The sequence below is a fragment of the Dromaius novaehollandiae genome, chromosome 14 (genome assembly GCF_036370855.1).
Source record: "Dromaius novaehollandiae isolate bDroNov1 chromosome 14, bDroNov1.hap1, whole genome shotgun sequence".
Taxonomy (NCBI): Eukaryota; Metazoa; Chordata; class Aves; order Casuariiformes; family Dromaiidae; genus Dromaius; species Dromaius novaehollandiae.
The window spans coordinates 2,974,751-3,001,637 of record NC_088111.1 but is presented as its reverse complement, the minus strand read 5'-3'; the positions used below and the strand labels follow the sequence as shown (position 1 = coordinate 3,001,637).

Genomic DNA, 26,887 nt, shown 5'->3' with positions numbered 1-26,887 from the left:
GGTTTAACTGTTCCTCCAACCAAGGTCTCAGGCAGCATTTAGAAGAGGGTTCGGTGCTGGATACAAATTTTACAGATTTGAGATTCAAATGAATCCTCCTACTTCGGTTGCAGGAGAGACAGCAAGTTTCTCACCATTCAAGAAAAAGGGCAGAAACTGTATGGGATCAATTTGTAAGATTTCAGCATCCTTGAATATGAGCTCCAAGTTACAGTTAGCCTTGACTCCAGGCAAAACATGTCCCGGGAAAGCACAACCACCTCTGCTCACTTTGAAGGCCATATTTATGCTGCAGAATATTTCAGTGATTCAAAACTGTGTTTTTATTAGGGAGAAACCTCAAATGTTCAGCGGTTCATTCTGAGTTCAGATAAACAGACAAAAAATCCTTTTCTAAATAGTTTGGGTCTAAAAACCTTGGAAGACTAGGCTCTTTCTGAGAATCTGATACTTCTGGTTTCAGCAAGACGGAGCTAGCGCAACCCCAGAGCCTTCCTGGAACGAGAAAGCGCAGAGAGATTCAATAAGGAAGAAACCCATAATGGTCACATTATTGATGGCCCCCGCAAGCAGAGGATGAAGAATAGAAGTAGGACTTCGCAGTCTTAGCTTCTCTTTGTGCAACTGAACTACTAGATTTCTTCATGCAAGCCACCCGATCTCTTTGTGCCCCTCTTTCTTTCTGCTCTTGCCCGCTTTCCACCTTGCCTCTCCCGATTGCTGCATCCACAAAGACCCGTTTTACATATCTTGTGTTCAGTCCCCAGCAGGATGGCACCTGGCCTTGGCTCGGGCACCTCTGTGCTCTGACACCGAGTATAAATAAGCATGTCTCCATCAGAGTGGCAAAGGGCCGTTAGACACCTGGTGCCTCCCGCTGAACGAGTGGGAAGGACCTGGAAGGGAAGGAAGCTCCCAGAGTAAGAGATGAGCTTGGCTTTGAAACTCCCCCCGAGCCCAAAGCAGCCGTTCGACTCCTGAACAGGGAGAGCTGAGGCTGGCAGAGCTGCAGAGGAGTGGTAAACAAATTCAGAACATTTAGTCTCATAAACATCCTTTGCACTTGTGTTGTTTTTTCTCTAGTTCTGGGCCTAAAGCTGTCAATGGGATTTTGAGCACTTGTTTATGTTGGCTTTTCTGCTTTATATTTTAAGCTCAGTCTGCAGGGACTGACCAGGAAGAGGAGACATAACGAACTGTCAATTTGTGCTTTGCTTCCGGACAATCCTTATTTTCTCTCTTCGCCCTGTTTTTTTGAGGGGTTGTCACTCTCCCGTCACCAGGTATTCCCTTGCAACGCGTTTCACCCGTCTACAGTCTTCAGCACCATCCTCATCTCACAGAACTGAAAAGCGGAGGGAACGGATGTGAGAGGCAGGGAGCAGGGAGAAGGCGTGCAAGCTAATGACAATGAAGTGAAGTAGGGAAGGAAATTCCCAAACCCGCAACTGTTTGGATAACCAAACCCAGACCATGGCAATTAGTGCAACGCTGGATAACCCACCCGGCATTACGCAGCTTTCTTTTTAAGTACGCCCATAGGTTGCAAAGGCGTTTGCAAGCTGTGCACAGGGTCTAAAGGAGGGACTGCCCAGCAGTGCCTGGTACTTCCTAGCAAAGATGCAGTAACAACCAAACACCGACAAACACCCAGGAAGAGCAGGTCTAGCTGCAAGGACGCTTCCCCGCAGGGCGTTTGTGTAAAGTCTCCTTCTGAATATGAGCCCCCTCCACCACAGACCGGGCACCAGTGCCAGCTCCGGCTCCGTGCATGATCTGTGGTAACAGGGTAGGAAGATCCTGCTCTACCCCACTGAAAAGAAACCTAATTTGGGAGAGTTTAAGATCCAATTCACTCGATGAGCCACGGTCAGAGCAAGGATGGGAGCTCACGGATTTTGGCTTTCCCACTGGCACGGCCAGACCACAGCACCGATCGAAGAGGCGCTCACGCAGCCGCGCTGACGGCTTTTCCAAGTGCTCTCTCTGCACATACACGCGCCATACACAGGTGATGCCCGGACACCCGCCACCTCGGCCACAGTGTCACCAGCTGCAAAAGGGAGAGAGCCTCACGGAAATTACGCAAACCGATAGCAACCGAGACACATCTCCTCCTCCCACGGCCGGGGGGAGGACGGAGCCTCTCCGCAGCTCGGCCTCGCCGTTTTGCTCGGGAGGAGCCGGGGGACGCGGCGAGCAGCAACCCTGCGGGGTTCGTCGCTGCCAGGAGACCTGTGACATGGAGGGGACCACCGTGCGTCCCCAGCGCACGGCGACCGCAGGCCCCGGCGCTACCCTCGAGCTGCCTCTTGCTCGAAGCGGGGGGATTAGAGCCCGCTCGCTTTGCTCGCTGCGCCATACCGCCTGCTACACAGCTAATCTGTTTAACTGATGGATTACCGGGCTCCATACTCCGGTTTTCGGGTTTATGTGCTACTGTGAAAGCAATCGCAAGATGAAAGCCAGTTTTCTGGGACAGATTAAAGCAATAGTTTGGGAGGGATTAGAATTTTTTAATAGGAAATATTGTTCAAAATTTGTGGAAAATAGCTTAAATGGGTTTGAAGCACTGGCACCACAGGAGGAGAGCAAATCAATGAAATTGCTAAGGAGAGCTCAACGTTACAAAATATCCCTTTAACTTCCAGAAAATGAGAACATGCGGTGGATATATGTGTATAATATTAATATTACAACCAAACTCTTACTATACCAAGCAGCGAGCATCAGTCTGCGACCCTGGATGCCTGGGCGCCTTCCAAATCCAGGACGAGGAGTTGGGTAAAACGTCGCCTGGGATTGCTGGAGGCTGTGTTTAACCCATCGCATAAGCGCAGGGATCTCTAACCCACAGCCCTTCTCGTACCTGTCCTCGGAGGTGGTGGCTTCGTCCCAGCCCTGCCGGTGCCAGGCAGTTCCCTCCTCCAAGTGCGCAGCAGCTCACCTGCATCCAGAGCTACCCCAAATCCTTGCACCCCTACGAGTTCCAGCTTTACAGATATTTGAGACCCTCAGCTGCATTTCTGGTGCTCTTGTTCCCTTGAAAACTTGTGTCAAACACCAACTTCTGGCCCTCATCCTTTCTCCAAAGCAAATCCAACCACGGAGGAGCCCTTGTCTCCTCAGGCAGGCTGTTCAGGGGCCAGGAGCTATAATTAACTGTCACACCACGGGCATTTCGCTATAGGGGGTGAGGCTTCAGCCCTTATTCCAGCCAACTGACCCCACGTGTGCCACAAATCCAGAACGGCGTGACTGGTTTTGGCTGAATGACGTGCAGATGCCGCCTGGTTCAAGCTCTCTCCTGGGCGCAAGCACGGGTCCCTCCGAAGCCGGCCCAGCAAGCGGCCGCGGCCCGGGGCAGGTCCAACCTGAAGTGACTTATGCGGTTGATGGAGCACGAAAGAGAACCTGTTGCTCTGAGCGCCGATGAGGCTCTTCCTTATCATCCTGTCCAAGACAACGTAATCGGGCATTCAGGATGAGCGCGGAGGCTTTCTGTGCCTCTCCTTGGGGGCTGGTCTCTCCCCTCCAGCACAGCAGGCATCTACCACCGGGCAAGGGGGCTCTCCTGCCTCCCCCAAGCACTACAGGCACTGCGTGCCTGGCACAAGAACAACGCTGGAAAGGCCCAGGTCGATACTTGAAAAACGTCACTTTTGGGCATGGGACACCTTGTCCCTGCAGATTTCTACTGCGGGATGCAGAAATGACGCCGAAAGGAGGCAGCTAGAGGAGCTCCCCAGGCCCACACGGAGGCTGAGTACCGCAGACGACCGCACGCACCTCACATCACGGAGAAGAGAAGCCCAAGGCGCCGCAGGCCAGCGGCGAACTTCACACCTGAATGAGAGCAAGGGCGCTTAGGCCCGGGTGCTTTGAGAGCATCTTCAGGCGCTGGTAGAAGGCAGCGCTGGCTGGGCCAAGATGTTGACCATGCTTCATGCACTGGTAGTCATCTGCAAGCATATGGTGTGGCTGAACTGCGGTACCAAGCGTTGCCCCCACCACGGTGCAACGGCAGGGGAAGGAGGGAAACCACAGCGTCTCACCAGCCCAGACTCAGTCCTGCAGCAGTTATACGCAGGAGAGACAAGGTTGTCTTACACCCTGCAAGCTACATGCTTGTTTCTATTTACAGTTATTTAATTCCAGTGTCTATTAAACACTTTGGAAAAGGCCCTCTCCGAGGGAGCCTGAACAGGCAGAAGCTCGCAGCCGAAGCAGACAGCTGTCAGGGCACACAAGCGACACCTCCAAAGACAGCCAGCAAATGTGAAGACTACATTTCGACCTTTCCCCCCCCTTTTTTGCTTGTCAAAGACCAAACTTGATAATTCTGATACTTCTAAGGAAAAAATGCCCAAAGCAGTTTAAGGCTTGGCTTCTTTCCTCCCCTCCATTCTTCACCCTTAATTTGAACTGTTAAAAAATACAAAGACTAATGCAAGTGGGCCTTTGAATTTCTGCACTTGGAGAGATTGCCCTTGTAAACTATTTTGAAGCAGCTTATTGACTACAGCATAGGATTCTAGGTCTTAAACTCAATTTCAAACCAGTTTAGTCAATCTAGACTAAGGCACAAGGCACAGAAATTGTCTTGCCTTCATAGGCTGATGCAAGATAAGTTCTCTTACTAGGAAGGACTCAGGTGGCACTTCCAACTGCACTTGTGTGCATGGGACAGTTACTTCTTGGAGAGAAGACAGGACTTGCACCAGGCTGCCCCAGCTCCCCGATGACTGCCCTGCCTCTGCAGTGCTTGCTATTCTGCAAAGCTATCTGCTCTGCTTTTGAAAGTCAGGCCCTACGCCCTCTCGGAGCCAAGAGCCTGTCGCAGGGAGGCCTGCAACTAGTTACCACTAATGTCTCTATAAAAAGCTCTACAAAAAGCTTCAATGAGTTTGTGCTTTCTGAGGGAAAAAAAAAAGTTTTTTGAAAGGCTCCCCAAGAGGCCCTAATTCAGAGTAGGCTGGAAAGTGGAGGAGAGAGAGAATTCCCCTCCTTGTGCCTACTGATGAACACCCTCACTCTGGCTTTGGGATTAAAAATGGAGAACTTACTCTCTGTCACCTCGACTCTCAGGTTTTATGCCTTCCTCTAAATGGGATCCTTCATGTGGAGCGATAACAGTTTAATTGAAGATAGCTGATGGTAATTTTTCTTACTTTCAATTGACCTACTTGATCGCCTAATGCTCAGTGGAATTGCTTTCACCTCTCTGCTCAGTGGCATGAAAGTCACTGCTAGTAATTACTGACCCACCTGGATACGAACACAGCGGCCAGGCGGATGCGAAACGCCCCGCTCCTTCACGGAGCTGCAAACAGGGTGCTGGTGGGCAAACGCATCACGAGAAGCATGTAAGCGCAATGTATCCTGACTTTCAAAAAAATGCCATTAGAGGCAATGAAATCTAGCAATGACAACATACCGAACCCATATACCCTCTGGGGTTTTTGTGTGACCCTTCAAGTTCGTACAGTGCTGACTTTCGACTTGGGGTCTTTTCTATTGAAGAAACATTGGCTGCCACATTTCCATCTCTCGCAACCAGAGCTATGAATCAGTGAGTTTGTTTTCTGGGATAATCCGCTCCTCTCTGCAGCTTCCTTGGGAAGCTTCCCAGGCAGGAGGGCCCACGTGGCACGACATAGCTGGGCTTTGCAGCATTACCCTCCCATTTCTCAGTTTCATTCAGCAAAATGCAATCTCATTTCAAGTGGCATAAATGCCAAGCTGGATCAGATCAATTGCTGTCTTCTCCCCCCTCAGGAAGAACAGACCTGGGCACGTAATCTGAAACGCTCTCACCAGTAGCAGAACTAAAGCTTCTATTCTTGAAAACTAGGCCAATCAGCCAGATTATACCTTTATGGAGGCTCACATGGTCTGACAGATAGCTGAAAAAATAAGCCTTAAAATAAAAATAAGAATAAACCCCAAAACAAGGCCAAAAGGTTTGGTTATTAAACAAGAAGTCTCAGGAGGAAGGAGTGACATCTCCAGATAATAACCAAGGCCGAGTGCCTGCAGCAACACACCCAGAGCACTGCGACAGCTCGCCTGGGAGCAGATGCTTGAGCATGTACTCCACGAACTGGTCGCCTCTGTTGGTACTAATACACTGAGATTAGTTTCACAGAAAAAAAGGAAAAAAAAGGAAAGATGCTTGTGCTGAGGGGAGCGAAGGCTGAATTGTTCCTACCACGCCAGGCACAAGTGAGGAACTGCCTGTTCAGAGCGAGCTTGGTGCCTGGTGAGCTGCAAATCAGCCCTTTGCTCGCAGCAATGCCGCAGCTGGTGCCTCGTTTGCAAGCACCCGCACGACGTGGACCACAGCGAGTCGGGCAACCACCCACCAGCTCAGAAGTGGACCTGCTCTTTCGACCCTTCCCTCCTCTCTCTTGAGCAGCTGTTAAATGAGTCGGCTTCTCCCTACGAGCAGACTTTCATCCCACCCCACATCAGCTTAGTTCCTCTAAGAGCGCCTGGTGGAAAGCCAAGGGAATTATACGGACTGAATCATTCCCATCCATATGCCAGGTGACTCCTTCAAAGAACCAGCAGATCTGTGAGGCACGACATCTCTTTGCAAGGTCTGCGTTGACTCTCATCCAATCTAATTTGCGTATCCAAATCCATAAAAAAATTATAGTCACTCGAGGAGTCAGTCTTGCCCCTTGCAAAGGTTTTTTGGTCTCGACCACTGTCTGTACTGAAGTCAACACCAACTGGTGAAAAATCAGTCTGACCCCCAGAATCAGCTTTGCTGGCTAATCACAGAATATACATTTTTAAAAGAAAATAGTGCATCATGGATACTTATTTTTTGCAATTTTTTTCTTTAATATTCAGACTGAATATATCTTGCATTCTGAACCATCAGCTAGAAAGAACAGCTAGAGACTACCTTTCCCTTTCAGATGCATACTGAGTCACAGGATTCCTGCTGAAGAATTTAAGAAAAAGCACCAAATATTGTGAGACTTGCTATAAAACGATAGACAGGAAGAACACTGAAGTATGCTACAGTCCATTTAAGATGAAAAGGAGTACAGAGGCCCTGCTCAGTGTCTGCAAAACAAATCAAGATTGATTTTCTTTGCAAAAATCTTGCAGCCATCTATAATCGCATATATTCATGCGAACGCATGACCCCACTACTAGCCATACAAATACACCAATATATCAACCCTGAATAAGTTTGGAGTTTTAATCTGATACAACAGAAATGAATTTGGAACTGGGATGCCCGATCTTTTGTAACCGCAGAGGAGCAGAGATTGAACAGCAGCAAGGAAGTTCCCCACTAAAACTCTGCAATATCATCCCTCAACTTTTGCAGACGCAGACATAAGGCAGCTGCAGAGCCTATTTCTAACCGTGCCCAGAGACTCTGCAGTCACAGGACGTCAATCACGGCAGGATCTGGCCGTGTTTGTTAAAGGTGGCAGGAGCGTGAAGAATGAGAGAATAAAGAACTGTTTCCAAACTCTCTGATTGTTCTGCAAGAGGCACCTTTAGCAAGGATTACACGATCTTCTCCCGCATCCAAGCAATAGGACAGCTCTCCGATAACAGAGAGATCAAAGGCCTTTGGGTTGTCATCAGCGGGCAAACTCAATAGAAGTTGTTTACTTCACCCAAGCTAATGGCACTGGAAATATTTAATCAAAAAATGGACACACACTCTCTATTACTGCCAAGATGATTCAGAAGGGGCCACTTAAATCTATTTTGTCAAGCCATTACTCATCCCCTGCTAATAGACCTTTATAGAGAGTCCCTTTGAAAAATGTGCATTCGTGATCTGCGGGTTATGTACTGGTATTAGGAGATGAGGCACATCATGAAAACATGAGAGAGGGCTGCTGATGGGAAGAGCAAGATGGGGAAATATTTAGTCTACAGCTCACAAAAACCTTTACTTAGTCATTTTTTAGGCCCCTATGAAGTGGGCTGATGGGGAAATAAGTTCAAGGAGAGGATAATTCTTCAGAAAAGTTTGAGCAATCTGCTGTATTTGACCTCTGAGCACTCAGTGGAAGAAGGAAAGATGAAGTTGATTAGGAGAGACTTTCTAGAGAGATTCAAGGATCTTGGGGTGGAGAGCAGAAAACAAAACTGTGGGGTGGACAGCTAGAGAAAATTTGGTGGTGCATCTTGCATAACAGCAGGGTGTTGTCTACTAGGGACAGCGTGAGAGTCTTGATTCCTGGGTCACCAAGGCAAGTGTCTACAATGAGACACCAAATGTCAGGACTCCTGAGATCTTTCCTAACTCCTAGCTTTGTAACTAACTGTCTAGGCCATTACATGGTCCTGACTATGTTCCAAAAATCTGGGCACAGGCAGTTCTTCACAGGATTCCCTTTGGGATGTGCAGACTTTCATTAGCCAAGGATGCCCACCTGCTGTGGGTGTCTTAAAATACATGAATCCACTTATGAGCTTGTAGGAAGAGCTGATCCTGCTTTGGAGCAAGAGGATGGACTAGGTGAGGTGAGCCCTATCTGCTGTGATTTTTGTGACACCAGATGGAAAGGAGCTCATGGGTTGTTAGAATCCAGGCCACTGCTATGGCAGATAGCTGCATATTGTCACTTCTTTCATAAACTGATCAAGCTCAATTTGCTGGGACATCCCGTGGTGACCACACACTTGGGAGAACCTCCAGCCCTTTTCTCCTCCAAGACAAGACTGCATTTGGTACAGACTCGGTTTTGACATAGTTTCTCTGCAGCTTCCAGAAACACCCCTGAGCAGCTTACAGAGTCGATAGCTTCATCAGCATGGAAATGATTATCTGCAAATCCATATCTGTAGTACATGTAGCAACTCCTCTCCTCACTGCTGTGCATCTCACAGACATAAGCTAGGAGCCAGCAGAATAAATTCAGTGGAAATCCACCTTTCCTCCCCCTCTAACAAACTCAAAGCAACCCTAGCAATCATTACAACCCACAACAACTATTACCCTGAGAACACGATGCTGCGAACAGCCCAGGGTGCTCTAGCCTGCAGCTGAAACAGGCAGATGGTGAGCTTTAAAGCTGCGACACTGTTCTTGGAAGTGACTTATTGATACACTCTTCTTAGCTGTAAGCATCACAATAAAGTGACAATTAAAACCATCCACAGTGATCAAAAAAAAAAAAAAAAAAAAAAAGAGCAAAGAAGAGAAGGTAAAAAACCACAGTTTGTTCTTGCCACCAGCCCGCAGCGGGTGCTACTGCGACAGGCAAGGCCAGGCTGTCGGGTCCTGGTCTTTCACCTGTGTCTCCAACACCAGCCCGTATCAGAGCAGGAGGAAGAGTGGTGAGCAACACAACATGGATGCTTCTGCTAGAGACAAGGGAAGGAGCCGTTCCAGGGGGCCCACTGCCCCATTTTAGCTTCTGTGCGAGTGCAACGTGGCTATTCAAGACAAATTTAAAAATAACAACTACAGTCACCTTCTACTTGCTCCTTGAGATGACGGCATGTTCTTCAGCCAAGGCAAGAAAGCAGGCAAGAGGTCAGTAAAAGTGCAAGCCAAAGCTACCCTTCCACGTGGTGATGTCCCTCAGACAAGGCACGAAGCGAAAGCTGGGGATTATTGAGCATGAACCAGTGGAAGTGCTCAGCAGCTCCTGCCCCTCCTCACATCAGCTGTTTGGACATTACCGAAAATTACTGGGTTTTCAGCTGGGAGAATTCCTTGACTGCAGTCAAACTACTCCAGAGTTTGGAGACAGCCGAATGCTTCCACATTTTCGACTTCTTGACAAAAAGAAACATGAAGTTACATAAAACTACCACTAATACGCAGAGATGACCAAGGAAGAAAATTCACTGAAAAAACACTGGGCTGGCTTTGCAATGGGTTTCCCTTGCAATATTTATATCTAATAACATAGGAAGAACACACAAATCCAGAAAACAATACTTAAAAATAAGAAGGTGGCTTTTCATTGCATTTCTCATCCATTTTGCATGAACCATGCGTCAGCCCTAAGCACTCCCCAGATGTGTGGTATGTTTCTATTGGTATGGGAAGAAAATGATACAGTAAAAAGAAAATTTTAACCGTTCTGTTTAACATAATGAAATAAAATCGCTGCTAAAATAGTGAAATAGCAGTTACAGTAGCACTAATAACAGAAGCACTAATTAAAACTATTGTAATCCAGCAGTATTACGAGGCTGCTGTGCCGAGGCTCGGGGGTGCAGGGCTGCTGAGCACCTGAGGCTCCCTCGCCAAGCTGGTGCAGCGGGTGCCTTTGGTTTGGGAGGCTGTTTGTTCAGCCTGGGCACATTGGGCAAAGGGGACTGTCATGCCAACGCTAATTACACTGCTAATAGCGACAATAACAACACCTCTCAAATCATCAGCACTGCTGCTGTGAGCGGCAAAGCGATGCAATTCCGCGCTGCTGTCATTTCAAGTGGAGGTGCAAGGCAGGGAAAAGCCAAGGTAAAAGAGGCAGCACACGGCCCCTTATTTACCATCTCCCAGCAATTTCAACGTGGAAGATGCCCGGTTTGGGTGAACCTTCAGCCCAGACGGAGCGGGGAGCCCATCGCCCCCAGGGGAACCTGCCCTTGGCATCACAGCTGAGTTCATGGTGGGGGCCAGACGAGTGACTAGTCTTGGGTCAAGGATGGGACCATCCACTACCTCCCTTGAGCCATACTCCAGAACCAGCCGCACATGTGAGCGGCAGGGTTTCATCACGAGGGCTGGGCCTGGCCCTCACGCTCTGCACAGGTCACGTTATCCTCTGCGCCACTTTGACATGATGCCCCTGTCCTGATCTCACTGCCACGTGGAGGAACCGAATCAGAAGAAACTCTGGGCAGAGAAGAGAGGTGGTTGGCTGCATCTCCTGCTCTCCTGCAACACCGCTGGGGCACTGGTGGGCCGCCCTGCAGCACTGCTGACCACTACTGCCCACCATCACCCATCCGCCTGGGGAGAATCTGTCACAGAGAGTGACAGTGCAAACAAAAAACCCCAGACTTCATTTCCAGCTTTCCTCCATGCAGCATTCCACGTTTCTGCCGTGCCTCCAGCCAGCGAGAGCCACGGGAGCAGGAGCACGGGAAGGGCTGCAAGGCCCCCTGCTCCGACCGGACCTCACGGCCACGTCCGCCTCTCCAGGGCTGCGACGCAGCTCCTTGCCCCGGAGCTGGGCAAACCAGCCCTGTCAAAGAGGCAACGCCAGGAAAAAGCAAACCGATCCGTATCCTCCGAACAGCTACGCCAGTTTTCACACAAAACGGGCAACATGAGGTTTTATTTGCAGAGAGTGGGAGCAAAAGAGACTTTAGATGCAATCTCCAGCGTAGCAGCTTTAATAAACTGGCAAAGCTAAAATAACCACGTGCAAGCAGCAAGCGCTTGAGAAAGCACCCGAGCTCGCAAGCGCTTCTGCCCCGGTGGAAATTCTCCTTTCGTGTTTCCAAAACAGATGGGCCAGGCTGAAAGCTGTCAAATTATTTCATTCGTTAGTCCCAACACGTGTCAAGGGTGGGATTCACAGTGGATCTCAGACAATTACTTGCTAAGCATCGGGACCTGCTCAAATGTTGGCGGTTGAGAAGGTGGCAAGCGTTTCCATGGCGATGAGCGATTGCCTTGGTGACCGCGGACCTGGACCGGCGCTGCTAAACCACCGCAACCTTTGGACATCTGAGCGCAGCAAGGAGTTTCCTTCCGTGCTGCCTAATGATTTTTTTTCCCCACTTCTCAGAATTCATTCCCATCTCAAATCTGCCTCAGGTGAGTGTGCAAAAGGGAGAGAAGGCCGAATTACTGCGGAAAGGCATCCCCCCTTCGCTGGGCTCTGCTGCCCAGCTACAGAGCTGGGCCCAATCCTGGCTACTCCAAAGCACTGCTGAGCCTCTATCTCCAGAGCCGGGCTGTAAAACTAAGAGCAGAGGAGGCTCAGTACCTCTTTAGCTCACACATCAGAAGTATGCTAATCTGCATGCACTTAAACCTTTTGAGAGAGGTTAAACCGAGAGGTGGTTGTGTTAACAAGGTGAAAAAGTGAGTTTGCAGATAAAAAAGCATTTTTGCACATAAACAGGTATCACCCTCAGAAGGGATTTTACCTAGACTTTTGTTTAAGAGCAGAAAATATGCATGCCTCCCTCCAAACAAGCTTCAGATAAACTTTGTGCTCTTATAAACGCTTTATCCTGGGCTGATAAAACAGAAAATTCTGCTGCATCTCTGCCTTTGAGAGCTTCCCCTGCTTTTCTCCCTGACTTTATCACTGAAATGCACCTTCCTCCCTATCGACCGTAGCCCGAAACCTGATTGAACTGAACCGTTACATTAGCTCCTTTTGCATTTGTGCAAGCGCAGCACCGGGGAACTCCAAAGCGGTTTCTATGGAGACACTAAAAAAAAAAAATGGACCGGCACCTTCTGGGTGAAGAATTCGGCACGGCGAGGACTTGGGTGAGCAGCAAACGCGGGGCGGGAGAAGCGTGAGGACTGCACTGGAGACAGACCACACGAGCGCTTGCTCCGAGCCGTGGACACTGGAGGGAGGTCACAGCTCTGGCCAAATCGACACGCTGCACTGAGCCTCCCTTGGAGTTTAATTACTGCTGGCAATGGGGCATTGCAACAGGAGGGACAGTCTGCCCGGTTCCCTTACGGGGAGAGGGAGGCACGCGAGGGCTGACCGAGCAGAAGCGATCCCCGTGCGCGCAGAGCTCTGCTTCGCGGGAGCGCTGGCTGCCTCTCAGAGCCGCCTCTATCTCCTCGATCTGCAGATCTGGGCAGAGGAGTCCAGATCTCGCAACTTCCTACACGGTCTATTTTAGAGTCTTAAAACCAAAACCAACACACAACAGGAAGGATGTGATTGCTAGAAATACGTCTGAACTCTCCCACACCCCGGCCCCATCAATCTTGACGGCTTCACCGTTCGCATCGGTAGACGAAGCTTTCGCGTCACGGCCCCATCCGCGCGGTCCTGCCCGCTCCACGCCAGGCTCCCGCGCGCCCGGTCACATCCCGCTTGGCTCCACTGTGCTCCCACTGGCACGGAGAGTCCCAGAAAGGCGCAGGCACAGCTTTAATGCCACTTCTCATGTGGACGCAACCACCCTGAGCCGCACAGAGCCCAAACGCGAGCACCACGACCAAGGTTGGGAGAAACAGAGCCTCGGAGCTCCCGGCCGTAACAAGAGCTTCCACACCGAGCACGCGACACCGAAGCCGTGCTCTTCTTTCCAGGCCCAAGTGCTGCTCAAACACAGGCCAAAAGCGGTTTGGCCTTTTTTAATCAAATCTCTATTAAAATCGACAAGGCACAGCTCCAAACTTCAGACCACGCGCACACAGCAAAGGAGGGGCCCAGAAACGGTGCAAAGGCGGCGGGGGCACCTGGACGGCGCGGCATGCCCCCGCTCCGCGAAAGGGAGCCAGGGCAGCTCTCCCCCCACCCCGGGTAACCAGGACATCTGGTTTTAAGTGAACGCACGATAAATGCTACGGAGCATCGTCTGCCTCCCGGCGAGGGGCCGCTCCGGGGATTTGAACATATGGCTGCGTCGAGCCTGCCTAGTGCCAGCCTGATTCCTCAGCTATTAAACCATCCCCTCAGGCGCTTTAGCCTGCACTTTCTGCCTATATTGTACATAGATAAAAAGAATTTGATTTGGGGTTTTGAGACTTTCAAACCAGGATGTAGAATTAGGAAAGCATTTGCTTCAGATGATGATAAATAACCCCGGACTGGCGAAACTCAGAAAATACTGCTCTGTTCCTCCCTCCCGTGTGATGACACCAAGTCCTCCACGGTGCTCTGCTTTACAGGCCTTCCCGAGAGCCCAGGCTTGTTAACCTTCATTTTAGTGCACGTTTTCAGAGGAGTGACAGCTGCAGCCATAAATACAGCATTCAGATTTCATGCTATAGTTAAAAAAATCAAATATGCATGAACCCCTCTGCCATTACACACTGACTAGCAGAAACGAGGAGAGAAAAAGGAGCGGGAGGAAATCCAGAACATTAAATCATTTCTGAAACACAAAAGGGCTTCTGCAAGCGCAGGTAGGAAACGGCTGCTGCACTGCTGGCTGCGGGGTCAGGATCTGTCTGCTGGCCTCGGCCGGCCTGTCCATCGCTCACTGCAGGCTAAACGCAGGCTCAGGAACAGGGAGAATCCGGGCACGAGGAAGGAAGCAGCGGGGCACGTCCCCGGCCGACCGCGCTGCCCCACGGGAGCACCTCCTGCCACTGCGGGTAGCTGCTGCGCGAGGGAGGAAGAGCGAGGAAAAAGAGGAAGATGGGGAGTGCTCTCTTGGATACCTTTGCAAAGCATTTTGGGGGGCTATGCTGTCCTTGGGAAGTGGGGAGCCATCCCTTCGCCCACCTCCGAATCTACGGGCTTTAGAGGCATCCTCAGCTCCTAACGTGACCCAGCACAAGCCGCAGTTTCGGGCATTTCACCCCCCTGCGCTTCCATGCTCCGCAGTCCCGTCCCTTGCACCTTGGCACACGCAGCAGCCGACACCTGCCAGCGCTCCAAAGGGCCGCATTAGTAATCCTGCCTGAAGATATTCAAGATGCTGATCTCTTATCTTGGCAGCTTCAAGAGACCTCAGAACAAGCAAGATATCTCCTGCACTCTGGCCCTGTAACACAGGCCACTCGCAAGGAGATAATTGCCCGGCAACCCACGCTGCTCGCAGACGCTCTGGCTGAAACTAATTCACACGAACGGCTGGAAGCTGTTTGCACTCCCGGCAGCAGCCACCAGCGAGGAACAATGCTGACACGGCTGACGGTTTGGCTCTGAACCCTTCGCAAGCACAAGGAAAACTGATTCTCTTCCATATTGGGCAGCTCTCTGTGGTTTGATTTACTACTACTTATTGATTGGATTTGGGGCAGGTTGGAGCTGCAAAGTTTCTGCCTGGCCTCTGGACAGCTCTGAGGACAAGGGGCTCCTGGGGCCACGGAGCCAGAAGTTTGCTTCCCTGGTCCCACCACTAATCTCCGTGGCCCTTTCTCTGATGGGAGAGTCCAGACCAGGACCGAGGGAAGCCCTGCTGCGCCGCGGGGCACATCGGCGTCGGGATCCCGCGGCTGCGGTGGCAGAGGTTATCCCCAAGCAACTCCGCGTGTGCACACTCCTGCTCCAGAAAAACACCGTCGCTCAACGAAAAAGCACCCTCGGCACAGCACAAGCGCAGGGAGTCACACCATCTACCCCAGGGGACACAGACCCTTGCTGGGAATTAGCAGGTTTTTTAAGCTGGAGGCTTAAACGAGAAATGCAAGCGCTGCCTAAAGGCCCCACAGGTAGAGGTCCTAGGAGCAGCCGGTACTCTTTTGCTTCATAAACCACCTTAATCCAAACTAACTTTAAAGCACAGACAAGTCCATGTATAGTCATGCTGAGAGCCAGAGAGAACTGCAGGATCTGTCTGTAGGAAACTCAATTCCCTTTGGAGTATATTAAATAAATAGAAGTCCTTTCTTTTTGCTGCTTTCTCCGGGGGAGCCCTGGTAAAAAGTTTTGGATTCATCCGTGCACAGGGATGGGTGAGAAGACAAGGAGAGAGGAGGTATTTATCGGTACAGGCATCAGGCAGGAGAGAAAACTGCTCAGAAATGTATTCATCTGGGGAAAGCAGCCAAGCTGTCTTCCTGCCCCGTCCTCCTCGGTGGCAGATTCTCTGCTCTAGCAAGCTTTACCCACCAGCGCTCCAAGCCCTGCGCACAGAGTGTTTTTCCCAAATTGGGAGTCAGGCTGTCTTCAAGGCTGTAAGCTCAGCAAGCAGACAGAGCAAACAAAAATAGAGCTTTAAAAGAATGCATGCAGGCATGCCAAATCTCCCTCATTTTTGTGCAAGAGCCTCACTCCTTTCAGCTGCAGCTTTATCCCCCCATCTCTCCAAACCATTTACAAAAAAGCATCCTAATCTTGTAACGAAAGATTCGGAAGGAGGTTTCAAGGAGACTTTTAAAGACTCATTCATAATTCTGGGAAATCTCACCGTCCCAGCTGGAGAACCCCAGTTAAAACCTGAGGAAAATTCATGACTCAGGTTGACGGCAGTAGCAAACACACCTGTTTATTCCCTTGCATGATTCTTCTCCTCTGGAGAAAGGAGCTAGACTGATACCCTGGGTATCTTTAATCCTCTGGCTGCGGATGGGGATGGAGCCGGCTCTGCTCCCAGCGCCGAGGTACCCGGAGAAGGGCAGTGCACGGGACACCTTCGCAGTAGTGCCCAGCGTCCACCCGGAGCTCAGACTATCCAAGCTGCTATCTTGTCTTTGCAACCATCGCAGCCCTCAACTTCTCTGCAGATTTTGATCTGCCATCCACCAAATTTTCCATGTTCTTGGAAAATATTCAGGCTCTTGCTTTTCTTTTTTCCCCCTTCCAGAGTAGGGGGGTATAAATGACACAGAAGTACCAAACAAACCGTTTCCACTCCAACAGCATCAGCAGGATTTTCTTTCAGTAAGGGCCAAGACTAACTGAACACAGCTGATCAGAGCAGCGCGGTGGTTGGATCAGGCTATGTGGATGGCTATTCTGGGGCTCTTGGCTTGTTTCACATGTACTGCCAAACACTAACCCCCTTCCCTCTCAGACGTGCGTGACTGTATTCTCCATATCTTCCTAACATCCCCCTCTGCACTTTCCAGGCCTACAGAGAAAGCAATCATCCACAGGGCTGCTTGGAAAGTGACAAAAACATTCAACTAAACATCACCCATTCCTTTGCCTCCTAACATTTGGGAACCACCAATGCATACACACTGTTAGTCCCTAGTACAGTATTGTCACGCACCACCCTCCCCATCTTCTCTGCATACCCCATCGCATCACTCTCCAGTTGCATCTGATTTGATTTTGGGCTGTAATCCTCCTTTTGTAGAGTGGAGCATGACCTGAGTCTGCCTGAATATTTCCACAGAAATATTGGTGCCGGGAGAGGTGTGATGCTCTGTTCCCATTCCCGCTGTTGTTACCTGTAACAGCATCCAGCAGGCCCTGCCCAGGAGCCCCCCGCGCCAGGGGATGCACACAGAGCAAAAAGCAATCCTTGCCTTGCAGAACAAAATCCCAGAAGACAAGGTGAGAGATGCAGACAGGCTGGGGAAGCATGAGAAACCGAACAGCCCTGGCTAATGCAGGAGGTGGCGTTTCTGACAGCCCAGCAGCTGGAGCCACCCCTCGCTTCCTGGTCACACCAGCGGCACGCTCCTCTCCAAGCCTTACAAACAGCCCAAGCATTTTCCTGCTCCCATTTGGACTGTCCTGGCTTTTGCATTTCCCCCCTGCTGCTCGCCGCTAACTCCGCTGCTGGCCCCGCACCCGGCTGCCTTTGGCAGACGCAGCTAGGAGGATGGTGAGCTGTCACCGAAGCCAGGCTGACGGTGACGGAGGCAGCGGCGCTGGGGATCTGCGTGTTGCCTGCAGGCACTGCCATCTCTCCGGAGCCGCTGATCACAGCTGCCACGAGCCACGCGCTCAAGCTCTTCCCAGAACTTGTACCTTGTCATCTCTCAGGCAAAGGAGTACCGGCTACGGCTGCTCTCGCAGAGCGGCACGCGCTCGCCCCGGGGCCTGCTCACCTGATCAAAGCCAACCTCCCTCTCGCCAAACCCGCTCCCAGATGACACACGCTGAGCTGACAGCCAGCGGGAAGGCACAGACTCAACGCCACGCCACGCTCTTCCTTTGCAAAAGCCACCTTCTTCGTTACGGGCGCTTTCTCTTCATAATTTCCTTTCGCAGAAAGCAGACGCCCTGCTGCCCAGCCGTGTCCGACCCCCCTGCCTTGGAGCACATCAGAGCCACTGTCAGCGCCGCACTGGAGACTGGCTGCCCAGAGCAGTGCTTTACACACATTTTTGTGATGAAAAGCAGCTGGCAAGCGCACTCTGCCTTCATTCTTAGGGCTACATTACACTTGGTTTATTTTACCTGCCAGTTGAAATGCAAACAATCTGCCTACATTCGATATATAACCGCCCATTGCCATCACGTATGTTTATGAAGCATGAGCATTTCATGGATCCCGCCTCAAACGCCTCGGAGGGCACTGCCACTGCCTCCGCGGACTCACCGCGTGCCCCAGACGGGAGAAACGCATCTGGCGGGTCCTCACCTCTAGGGACGCGGCGTGAGTCCGTTACTGGCACACTATGCAGCGGTCCAGGGCCTCCATCCACCAGCTCATGCTGCAAAGCACATTATTGTAATTTAGCATCCACCTGCCTAAAAAGTTTGTCTACTTGGGAGAGAGCAGATATGATTTACACGGCCAGCCCCATACCACAGATAAAGAACAACTGATGGATAAGTGAGAGGAATGGACTGAGTCATTGGTGGTGCTAAAACATGCCTACAGCTCTGCAGGGAATATCCTAACACTATTCCCTAGAGTAATGAGCACATCCATAGGAACCAGATCAGACTGCAAACTCCCCTTGCCATGACTAGCTCTGCTGCTCCCCGTCAGAGCCCTGACTCTCCCCTGACTGCTCAGTGTGTCAGCGCCCAAATGAGTTATTACACCCCGCCTCTGCGTTGGAGAGGTGCTGCTCCTGCCTGGTAGGAGGCAGAGGAATGGAAGGATCTCGAGTATGCTTTCCCTTATATAGTAAAAAAAAATATACCAAGAACATACAATCCAACAGAAGGAAAACAGAGCAGTAGAGGAGCCGGTCAAGTTATAGAAGACATTACGTAAGAGATATGGCTCCATCAGCACTACCCCTTGTAGGCTCCCTGAGGAAGGAAGCAACTTAGACCCTTCACCATGAAGGTTGCTGAGGTCCAGTGGACTCGGTGGTCTAGCCCTGAGCCAGGACATCTGGCTTGTAACTGCTAACGTTTGCCATCAGTTCACGCTATGACAGTAGCGCCTCACTTCTTGCGCATCTCATCCTCAATTCCTTCCAAGGTGGGAATGAAACGCTGCCCTGCCAGCTGTAAGTGCTCTACCCACGAGAGCTGCTGCAGGCGGGGATCAGATGCCTTGCGGTCTGCACTGTTGCCTCCCAAGAGGTGGGAGACAAAATTCGGGTGATCACAAAGTTTTTGCTGTACAGGCCAAATCTCTGTTGCTCAGCTCCGCTCAGGAGGTCCAATTCACACGTTTGACAGACACAGCTTCCCGACCAAGCCGGAGCTGGGGGAACGCCTCCCACGCCGGCACCACGGAGAAGGAGAGGGAAAGCACAGCTCTGTGTTCAGCTTGCCACCGCTCTCTTTCCGTAAGCCGTGTCTGAGACAGGACGCAGGCTAGATGGTCTGACAGGACTTGTGTACTGCAGAGACCCTTCACTATCTCTTGCGGCAAGAAACACTTTTACTTCCAGGTTGAAAATGAAGATGCTGATATTAGCAGCCCTCATAGCCTGGAAATGGCAAGCAAAGAGCCATCGCTTACTCAGATAAAGCCAACAGGGGCAAAGCAGGCTGTTAAACTTTCTGCATTTTAAACTATATACAAAAGTAGCAAATGTAAATTATTTTATAAAAGGTAGGATTATGCTACGGAACTCTTTGCTGTGGGAAATTACTGAGGCAAGTGGCTGACTGTATGCTTAAAAGTGATGCTTACAGTGATGGTAGCTGGAATAAACTTTGCAAGGATGCTTCATTTTTGCAGCATAAAAAATAGTCGGGTAATGGGATTGGGAGGAACTTTGTGCATGGTTAGAGTGACAAGATTTAGTGCTTTGAAGTGAGAAAGAAAAACAGTTTCCAATCTTCCAGTGCTGTTTTGCTGCCTTGTACTTCTAAACAACTTCATGGCACAAGCCAAAGTGACAATACTTATCCCTATTTTCTTGCTGGCAAAGCCCACATACATAGAACAAAACTATAACGGCAGAACGAATCTCATCTTGATCATACAATAAGCACAAACACACTGGGCTGAATTATCACGTCCTGGGCAGAGCCGGGGCTGGTTTCAGAGCACAGATGAATGCTGCCCCTCAGTCCAACGGCTGGTCCCGTGGAGACCATGTCCCAGGAAAGCAAAGCACCAAATCCTGCTTCCTTGGAAACCAATGCCAAGACTTAGTCTCTTTTTCCTACCCTGAGCCCTACCCTAAAAAACTCATCTCTACTTTGGTTTAGGAACAGTCTGTTTGCCTCAAGCCCAGCCAGTGTGTGAGCTCTTAAGACTGAATCATACAGAAAGTTTGAAGAGCAAACAAGTTTTGCTAGCTAAAAGTCAGAATCTTAAATCAGGATAATATTTTATTGACTCACAATTCAAAAGCAATTTAAGCAATTTGCTTCAAACACTGCTGAAAGATTCTCCTCTGCTTCCTGAGTAAGTGCTGAGTTTTCCAGGCCAAACCAATTTTTCAAGCCAAAATTGACAAATGCTAAAATAGACCGTCACTAGAGAAGCTGGTTGCTACCTTAAATCACACGGAATTACTTTTGCTCCGGAATAATAAAATGTGCTACTCAAAACCAGTACTTCTCTTACCCTGACCAGCATGTCCCACCGGGTGCCCACTAAGGTCAGCTCCAACCCGCTGCAAAGACAGCTGCGCCGAGTGAAACATGCTACAAGTAAGGGATCAGAAAGCCAATTAAAAGCCCTTTGAACAGCAGTAGCTTGGAACAAATACTAATTTGTACTTCTCTTTTGAGAAGCAAATATAAAATAGCATTTCTAGTGCCATTTGATGTAAATTGAGCCTTTTATGTGGAATCATTACAATTACCAACAACTAGTCCTGCAAACTCCTCCGGGAAGCCAAGTAGGGTCTCTCCTCCCCAACTCACAACACTTAAAGGTCCTCGGGGATGAATTCAGAGCTCACCAGTCTGCAGGGATAATGCCAGCAGCTCTCTAGGATAAACGAACAGGACTTTATCTCTTTACTGGACACCTGGGGCTCTGTGAATTGAGTCTCCCTTGCAGGACTAAGCTCTCGTCTCATCCATTCCCTAATTCACATCACAGCTCTACATCTAACTGAGCCAGGGGCATGGCCTTAGCAGCAGATGAGAAGGATTTGAGTCCACCACTCTTTACCAGGGCGGTGCTGGCCCTGCAGCAGAGGCAGATAGGAGGAGAAGCAATTATGATTTCAGACCAGTGCGTGAAGCACACACAGGAGCTGATTTTGGAGCAAAAAAGGATTAGCTTTCAGTGGCAGGTGAAGTGCAGCTCCTGGAACAGGACTTGCATGTATGAGGCACTTCTACGTTGCCCCAGGGGCATGGCAGAAGTCATATTCTTGGAGTGCCTTATTCCTGCTTGGGAAACTAGACAGTTTAGCTTGGTGGCTGCAGTACCATGGCCCATTCTCAGATACTCCAGAGAGTTGTCAGCTGCAACAAATGCGGAATGAAATCATCCAGTTTATTGAAATTGCCTGGGAGAATAATGCAAGGATTGCCTTCCTCTTTGTACTTGACTTTCCCCATCTGTGGGAGTGCATATTTGTGCTGGAGATGGGAGGAAATAAAAAAAGGAAAAAAAAAAAAAAAAGGAAAAAAAGAAAGCACAAGGCAGGGAGGGGGAGGGAGCAGGAACTCCAAAGCAGCCAATTAACCTTTGAAATACAAGTCATGCTACTACTAACTAACAACATCCTGTAACCTCCTAATTACCAACCACGTACAATGTGGCAGTTGGAGACAGAGCTGGCTGCTAACCCCACGGATGCGCTATGCGGGAGGATCCAAGTGCTGCTAATGACTGCAGTCCCGAAGAAACCCACTTCCCATCATCAGCTGCCTCCTGGTACCCGGATCTCCTGCCACAGAGCAGCTGTGCTGCCATAAAGTCTTCAATCTGTCTCTGTGAAGAGCAGGACTGCTAAAGGCCATCTCTGTGCAATGCAGCTCTAGCACGTCCTTTTCTTCCCCACGAGTAACCTGTTGCTGGGATCATGCCTTTAGCCACGAGGCAGGATCCTGCTTAAAAGGGCAAACGGGCTGAGGGCACTAAATGGGGTGATCCCAGCTATGCTGGGCAAAAAAGCAGCTAGAGCAACTGTGCGAGCAGACTGCCCTGGGCTTCAAATCCTCTTTTAAACTCTTATTTGAGCCTCAGGGGGATTTGGATACGAGCAGGTCTCTATTACTCATCTTGAGGTAGCATCTGTGACTGCAGCAGTACAGACACAAAACAAGTCACCTTCCCGTCTTGTCAAAGGTTGCTACCAAAGAGCCGTTATGGCCCAGGCACCACCCTGTCCTGCAGTTACATTGATGGCCAGCGGTGAAGACCACGAGGTTTTGCCTCCAGCCTGGCACCTCACAACCTTTGTGGGCCCCAGTTTCCACATCTGGAAGAAGGTGACAGTAATGCTCGCTTGCCTCAAGAGGGCTCCGTGAGACTTCTCCGCAGAGCCACGTCCCGGGATGAAAGGCAAGATAACGAACGCACCAAGGACTAGTATTGCTCTATCTTCCATTGCCATATGTTGTTCAGTACCTTCCACCCCTCCCACACGCTCACACGATTGATGCTTTGGCTTTGAATAACACTCTGAAATAAAAATGAGTACGGCATGCTCGTCTATCTGCAAAGCTACTGATGACTGTATCAAGTCAGAGAAGCCAGAAAAGAAAAGCAAGCAGCTGTTTAATGATTTCTTTTCAAGGGTTTGGGCAGATCCTTACAGGCTGTGAGGTATGGGGAGGGCTCCTCGGTGGCTGCTGTGCTGATTTTAGCCCAGTTTGACGCAACTAGCTGCTGGCTGTTCAGCAGAACAAGCGGGGAGAGTCTAGGCCAGGCAACCTGCTTAAACTCTTCCACCCCGAGCAAACGTCTCCATGGTGGGTGATGTTTCACAGGGCTCCAGGGCTGGGTACCATCACCCTGCTGACAGCACACACAGACCACGGATGTCCCCCAAGGGAGCTCAACCTCTGTGCTCTGGGTAGCCGACCAGCTTGGGGGAGGTGAGGAAGGTGGAGGAGAGCCAGGAGAACAACGCAGAGTAGCTGTCCTTGTAGGCAGCTCCTAAAGCCTTACGACTTGGGGCCTGGCCTCTGGGTTTGCCCTTGGGAAAATGGAGGAGGCGGCAATGGTAATACCTGGGGCTGGTTTAACATCCCGGAGAAGGCTCACACCTTCTCGCCTGCATAAAACCTATTCTGAACAGAGGTGCAGAGCAAATGGGCAGCATCGATCTCTCAGTAGCCAGGGAGTTGTGATTAAGCTGATTTTTCTGGCAATGAGCATGGCATACCCCAAACGACCCATTCTCACCTCCCCGTCCCAACACCACAGCGCAGGCTCGCGGCAGCTTTGCTCAGGCAACTGCTCTGTCTCCACACAAATCCAGTCCCCCACCTTGAGTCTTGCAGCCAATTCTCACACGAGGAAGGCTGCAGGTTCTGAAATCACCCTGCTTTGCTCAAAGCTGCCCCCGACTTTTCATGCCAAACAGCCTGGGAGCCCAGAGGCATTTTTCTGTTGCTTTAGGATTGTGCATCGGCCTCAGGCGATGCCCTGGAGGTCGTTCTGCTGATACGAGACGGCCTGGGCGAGGTGCTCAGAAGCCGGGCTCTGACAGCTCCACCGCTTGTTATCCCTGCTGGGTACCAGAGACACTATGAAGTCAGGCACGTGGAGAAACTTTTACAGGTTTCACTTCAAAATTCTTCCCTTTTTATTGGGCCCAAGCTGGGCAGTGCCTGTGAGCAAAGCTGGCGGGAGCCTGAGGATCTTTAGCCAAAAGCTTCAGAATCTTTATTGCTATTGGCTTTGAGATGGTTTAAAGCAAATCTTTTACAAGGTAAAATCCAATATAAACCTGCAGGCTAGAATTTTACTCTGTCAGGAACAAGGATGCAATTATCACAGTTTACTTTTATACAAGTGATCATGGACAGACTCCATGCAAACTGTGGGCTTTCTCATGGCAGCCTGTCTGAGATTTTCCCGCAGCACCCATGACGGGAATATCCAAGGACCGACAAAGCCGTATCCGTCTGACAATGGGTATCCGTGCCGAAATGCAGCCGCTGCGAGGAATGAATGCTTCCATTCAAAGGCGACTGACAAGATGTATTTCCTCGCTTTAAGAGTTGTTAGGAAACAACTAGCCAGACAGAGAGCTGACAGCGACAGTTATTTCTGTGCTGGGTTTGGACCTTCTCTACTGTAGGTGTGAACTAGTTTGTTGCAGGGCTGTCGTTCATGGTTTTCATCTGAGTATTTGCTTTTCTGAAAGAAAATATGCCTCACATAGCAAGGACTATGGGGGTTTACAAGCAAGTAGGTGGGGAGAAAAGCAACACTTTGAGGGATTGTTTTGCCACAGCATCGAGTAGGAATAACAAATCCTCGGAAAATCATGGAAAAGAAAATGCAAAGCATCATAGCTTGCCTTCAGACGTACTATGGTGCTCTGCCTGCCTCTCCTCACTTCTGAGGGACAGACGGCAGCAGGGAGGAGGATTATCTTTGTGGATAACTGTGACCTGCTCCCGATTCTGCACTGGAGATTTGGGGGAAGAAGTGGATGAACCTGTGACCGTCTACCTCACACGACGAGCACAAGGATCGCCCGGCCTCGCTGGAAGCCCTCTCTGCATCTCGTGCAGAGGCAGCACGCAAAACTCCAGAGCACATCTTCAGACAACAGTCGAAAGGAATCAGTTTTTCCAAGACAGACAAGCACAGAAAAGCAAAGCTTCCCATAGAGTGACCAACTGGAGATTTTCAGATGACTCATGTCCCTCTCCCATTGCGCGGCCCTTCACTCCAATCAGCCAGCAAGGACAAGCTGTCCTCAGCTGCCACTGCTGCTTGCTGCCATCACGATGTTCAGACTAATGCCGGGAACAGCCCGAGTTTTCTTTCCTCCCTCCAAACACTTAGAAGAAAGATCTGCTTGCAGCCTACGCGATCAAACTACACATTTGGGGCTAAGCGCAGAGCCCTCTCCTTAAGGGAGAAGCTGACATTTTTTTTCGCTTTTAGCCTGACTGTTTAAGTCTTTATTTAAAGGTCCAAATGCAAAACATCGAGGAGCAAGTTCTGCACGGGTTATTTGCGTTACGAGGCGGAGGTCTATCAGCTTCGTGCATACACATCGCTGCGCACCATCAACCACAGATAAGAGGGGCCGTTTCGCCAGAACAGTTCCCGCTCCCATGAATAATTCCCAGCAAATAACTCACTTGGTGTAGCCAGGCTCCGAGCCGTCATGTCTTAACGCACCCGTGTAAACTCCCCACAGCTCGGGAGCCTGGAGAGCAACCCGCCAGGCTTTCCGCACGCAAAGATACCCGTATTCATCACAAATCTGCCGGATTGCCTCACGTGGTGTTTCAAGCTTGCTGAGAAACACCCAGCTCTTCCCCCCGACGCTCAAAATGGCGGCACCCAGGCAAGCTGCTCCACCACGGCCAGGAACCCGCGCGGCGGGGCAGCCCCGCACTCACCTGCTCGTGGTACTCGATGCCCATGCTCAGCGTGTTGATCAGAATGGCTATCATGATCCCGCGGTTGAAATACTTGCTCTCCACGATCCTTTTGAGCTTGTTGCCGAAGGCTTTCCAGAGCCGGGTGACTCTGTTCCTCTCCTTGGGCTTCTTCCTCCTCCTCCTCCTCCGGCCCCGCTGCTGCTGGAGCTGGTCCCGCTGGTCGCCGTGCCGCAGGTCCTGGGTGAACTCGTAGACGCCGTTGCTGTCCGAGTCGTAGCTGTCGGACTCGCTGAAGGCGAACTCGGGGTCCTCCAGGATGGTGGCGCAGAAGGGGCAGTTCTGGAGCTCGCAGGTCAGCGTGCCGCCCGGGGGGCCGGGCAGCGGGCAGGCCGCGCTCAGCCCCGACAGCCGGCTGGGCGTCCGCCGCAGACCTGCGAGGGGGACACACACCGTGAGCCGCTGCGGCAAACCCTCCTCCGTTCCCCTCGCCCCGACCCCTCGCCTGCCCCGCGCCCCCGCCACGGCGCCTCTCTGCCCCGGGTGCAGCAGCCATTTTGTGCCGCGCTACTGGGGGGGAGGCCGACCGGCACACCGCTCAGTTTCAACTGGTTTTGAGTAAATCTGACCAGTCTAACATCATTAGCAGTGATCTGAGCGCTATCAAACCAGTAAACCCAATTCAGACAGTGCCTCCGTTTAGGTGTTAATGAGGAGGGAGAGGGGAAAAACAGACCAGAGGTGGCTGCAGACGGAGGTGGCGGCTCAGAGAGCCATGCCGTCCCTTCAGTCCCCTTCATCCCTCCTTCTGCACGTCAGCTTTTAATAAAGCTCAGGTGAGTCCATGTCTCAGGCACAGGACTTGTGTTCAGGATATTTTAAAATCCAAGACGCTGCCACATGTGTTATGCTGTGTGGCTGCCCCTCACAGAACCGGGGTACGGAGACAGCACAGCCGAGCCAGCCCAGCTGTAACGGGGGTTATTCAGGTGGTCGTTAGTACTGAATTAACGACAATTAATGAACCAACAGGAATGCAATACAGCACATGCATGAGCCTGCCTACAAAATGCCATGTAAGCATCACCAAAAGCCTTCCCTGAGGTTCAGAGAAACGAAGTGCAGGTAAGATTTTCCCCCCCCGGGAGCGGCCGCTGCCCTGAAGCGGGACAGGGATGCCCAGGTGCATTTCGGGGAGACCAGGCTCCCGGCAGCAGCTGCTCCTGGCGCCGGGCCCAGGTGCCTGGCACTTGCCCAGCAGCAACAGTGCTGATTTCAGCCGCTCCTGGCTGACACTTGGGGACGTCTTTAAAGAGAAGGCAGCAGAAAGCAAAATAAAACACCGGTTTGCTCACGCGCTTGCAAATGGCGTTGTGACAAGACTCAAAACAGACTTTACTTTCCTGAATGTCACTCAGACGCCACTGGCCTTCGAAACAAGGCTGACAGCCTTGCGCGAGGGGACTGTCATTACGTCAAAGAGGCTGAGA

General features: G+C 50.8%; 1 protein-coding gene across 4 annotated transcripts in view; it reads right to left on the bottom strand.

Annotated features, from left to right (window-relative positions):
* Positions 1-26,887, bottom strand: part of CACNA1H (calcium voltage-gated channel subunit alpha1 H) — a 132,167-nt gene that overhangs the window by 62,613 nt on the left and 42,667 nt on the right. For all 4 annotated transcript variants that reach the window (XM_026095227.2, XM_064520076.1, XM_064520077.1 and 1 more), the window contains one exon: positions 25,419-25,831. In XM_026095227.2, the coding sequence (XP_025951012.2) occupies positions 25,419-25,831 (413 nt within the window). The remainder of the gene's footprint in view (positions 1-25,418; positions 25,832-26,887) is intronic.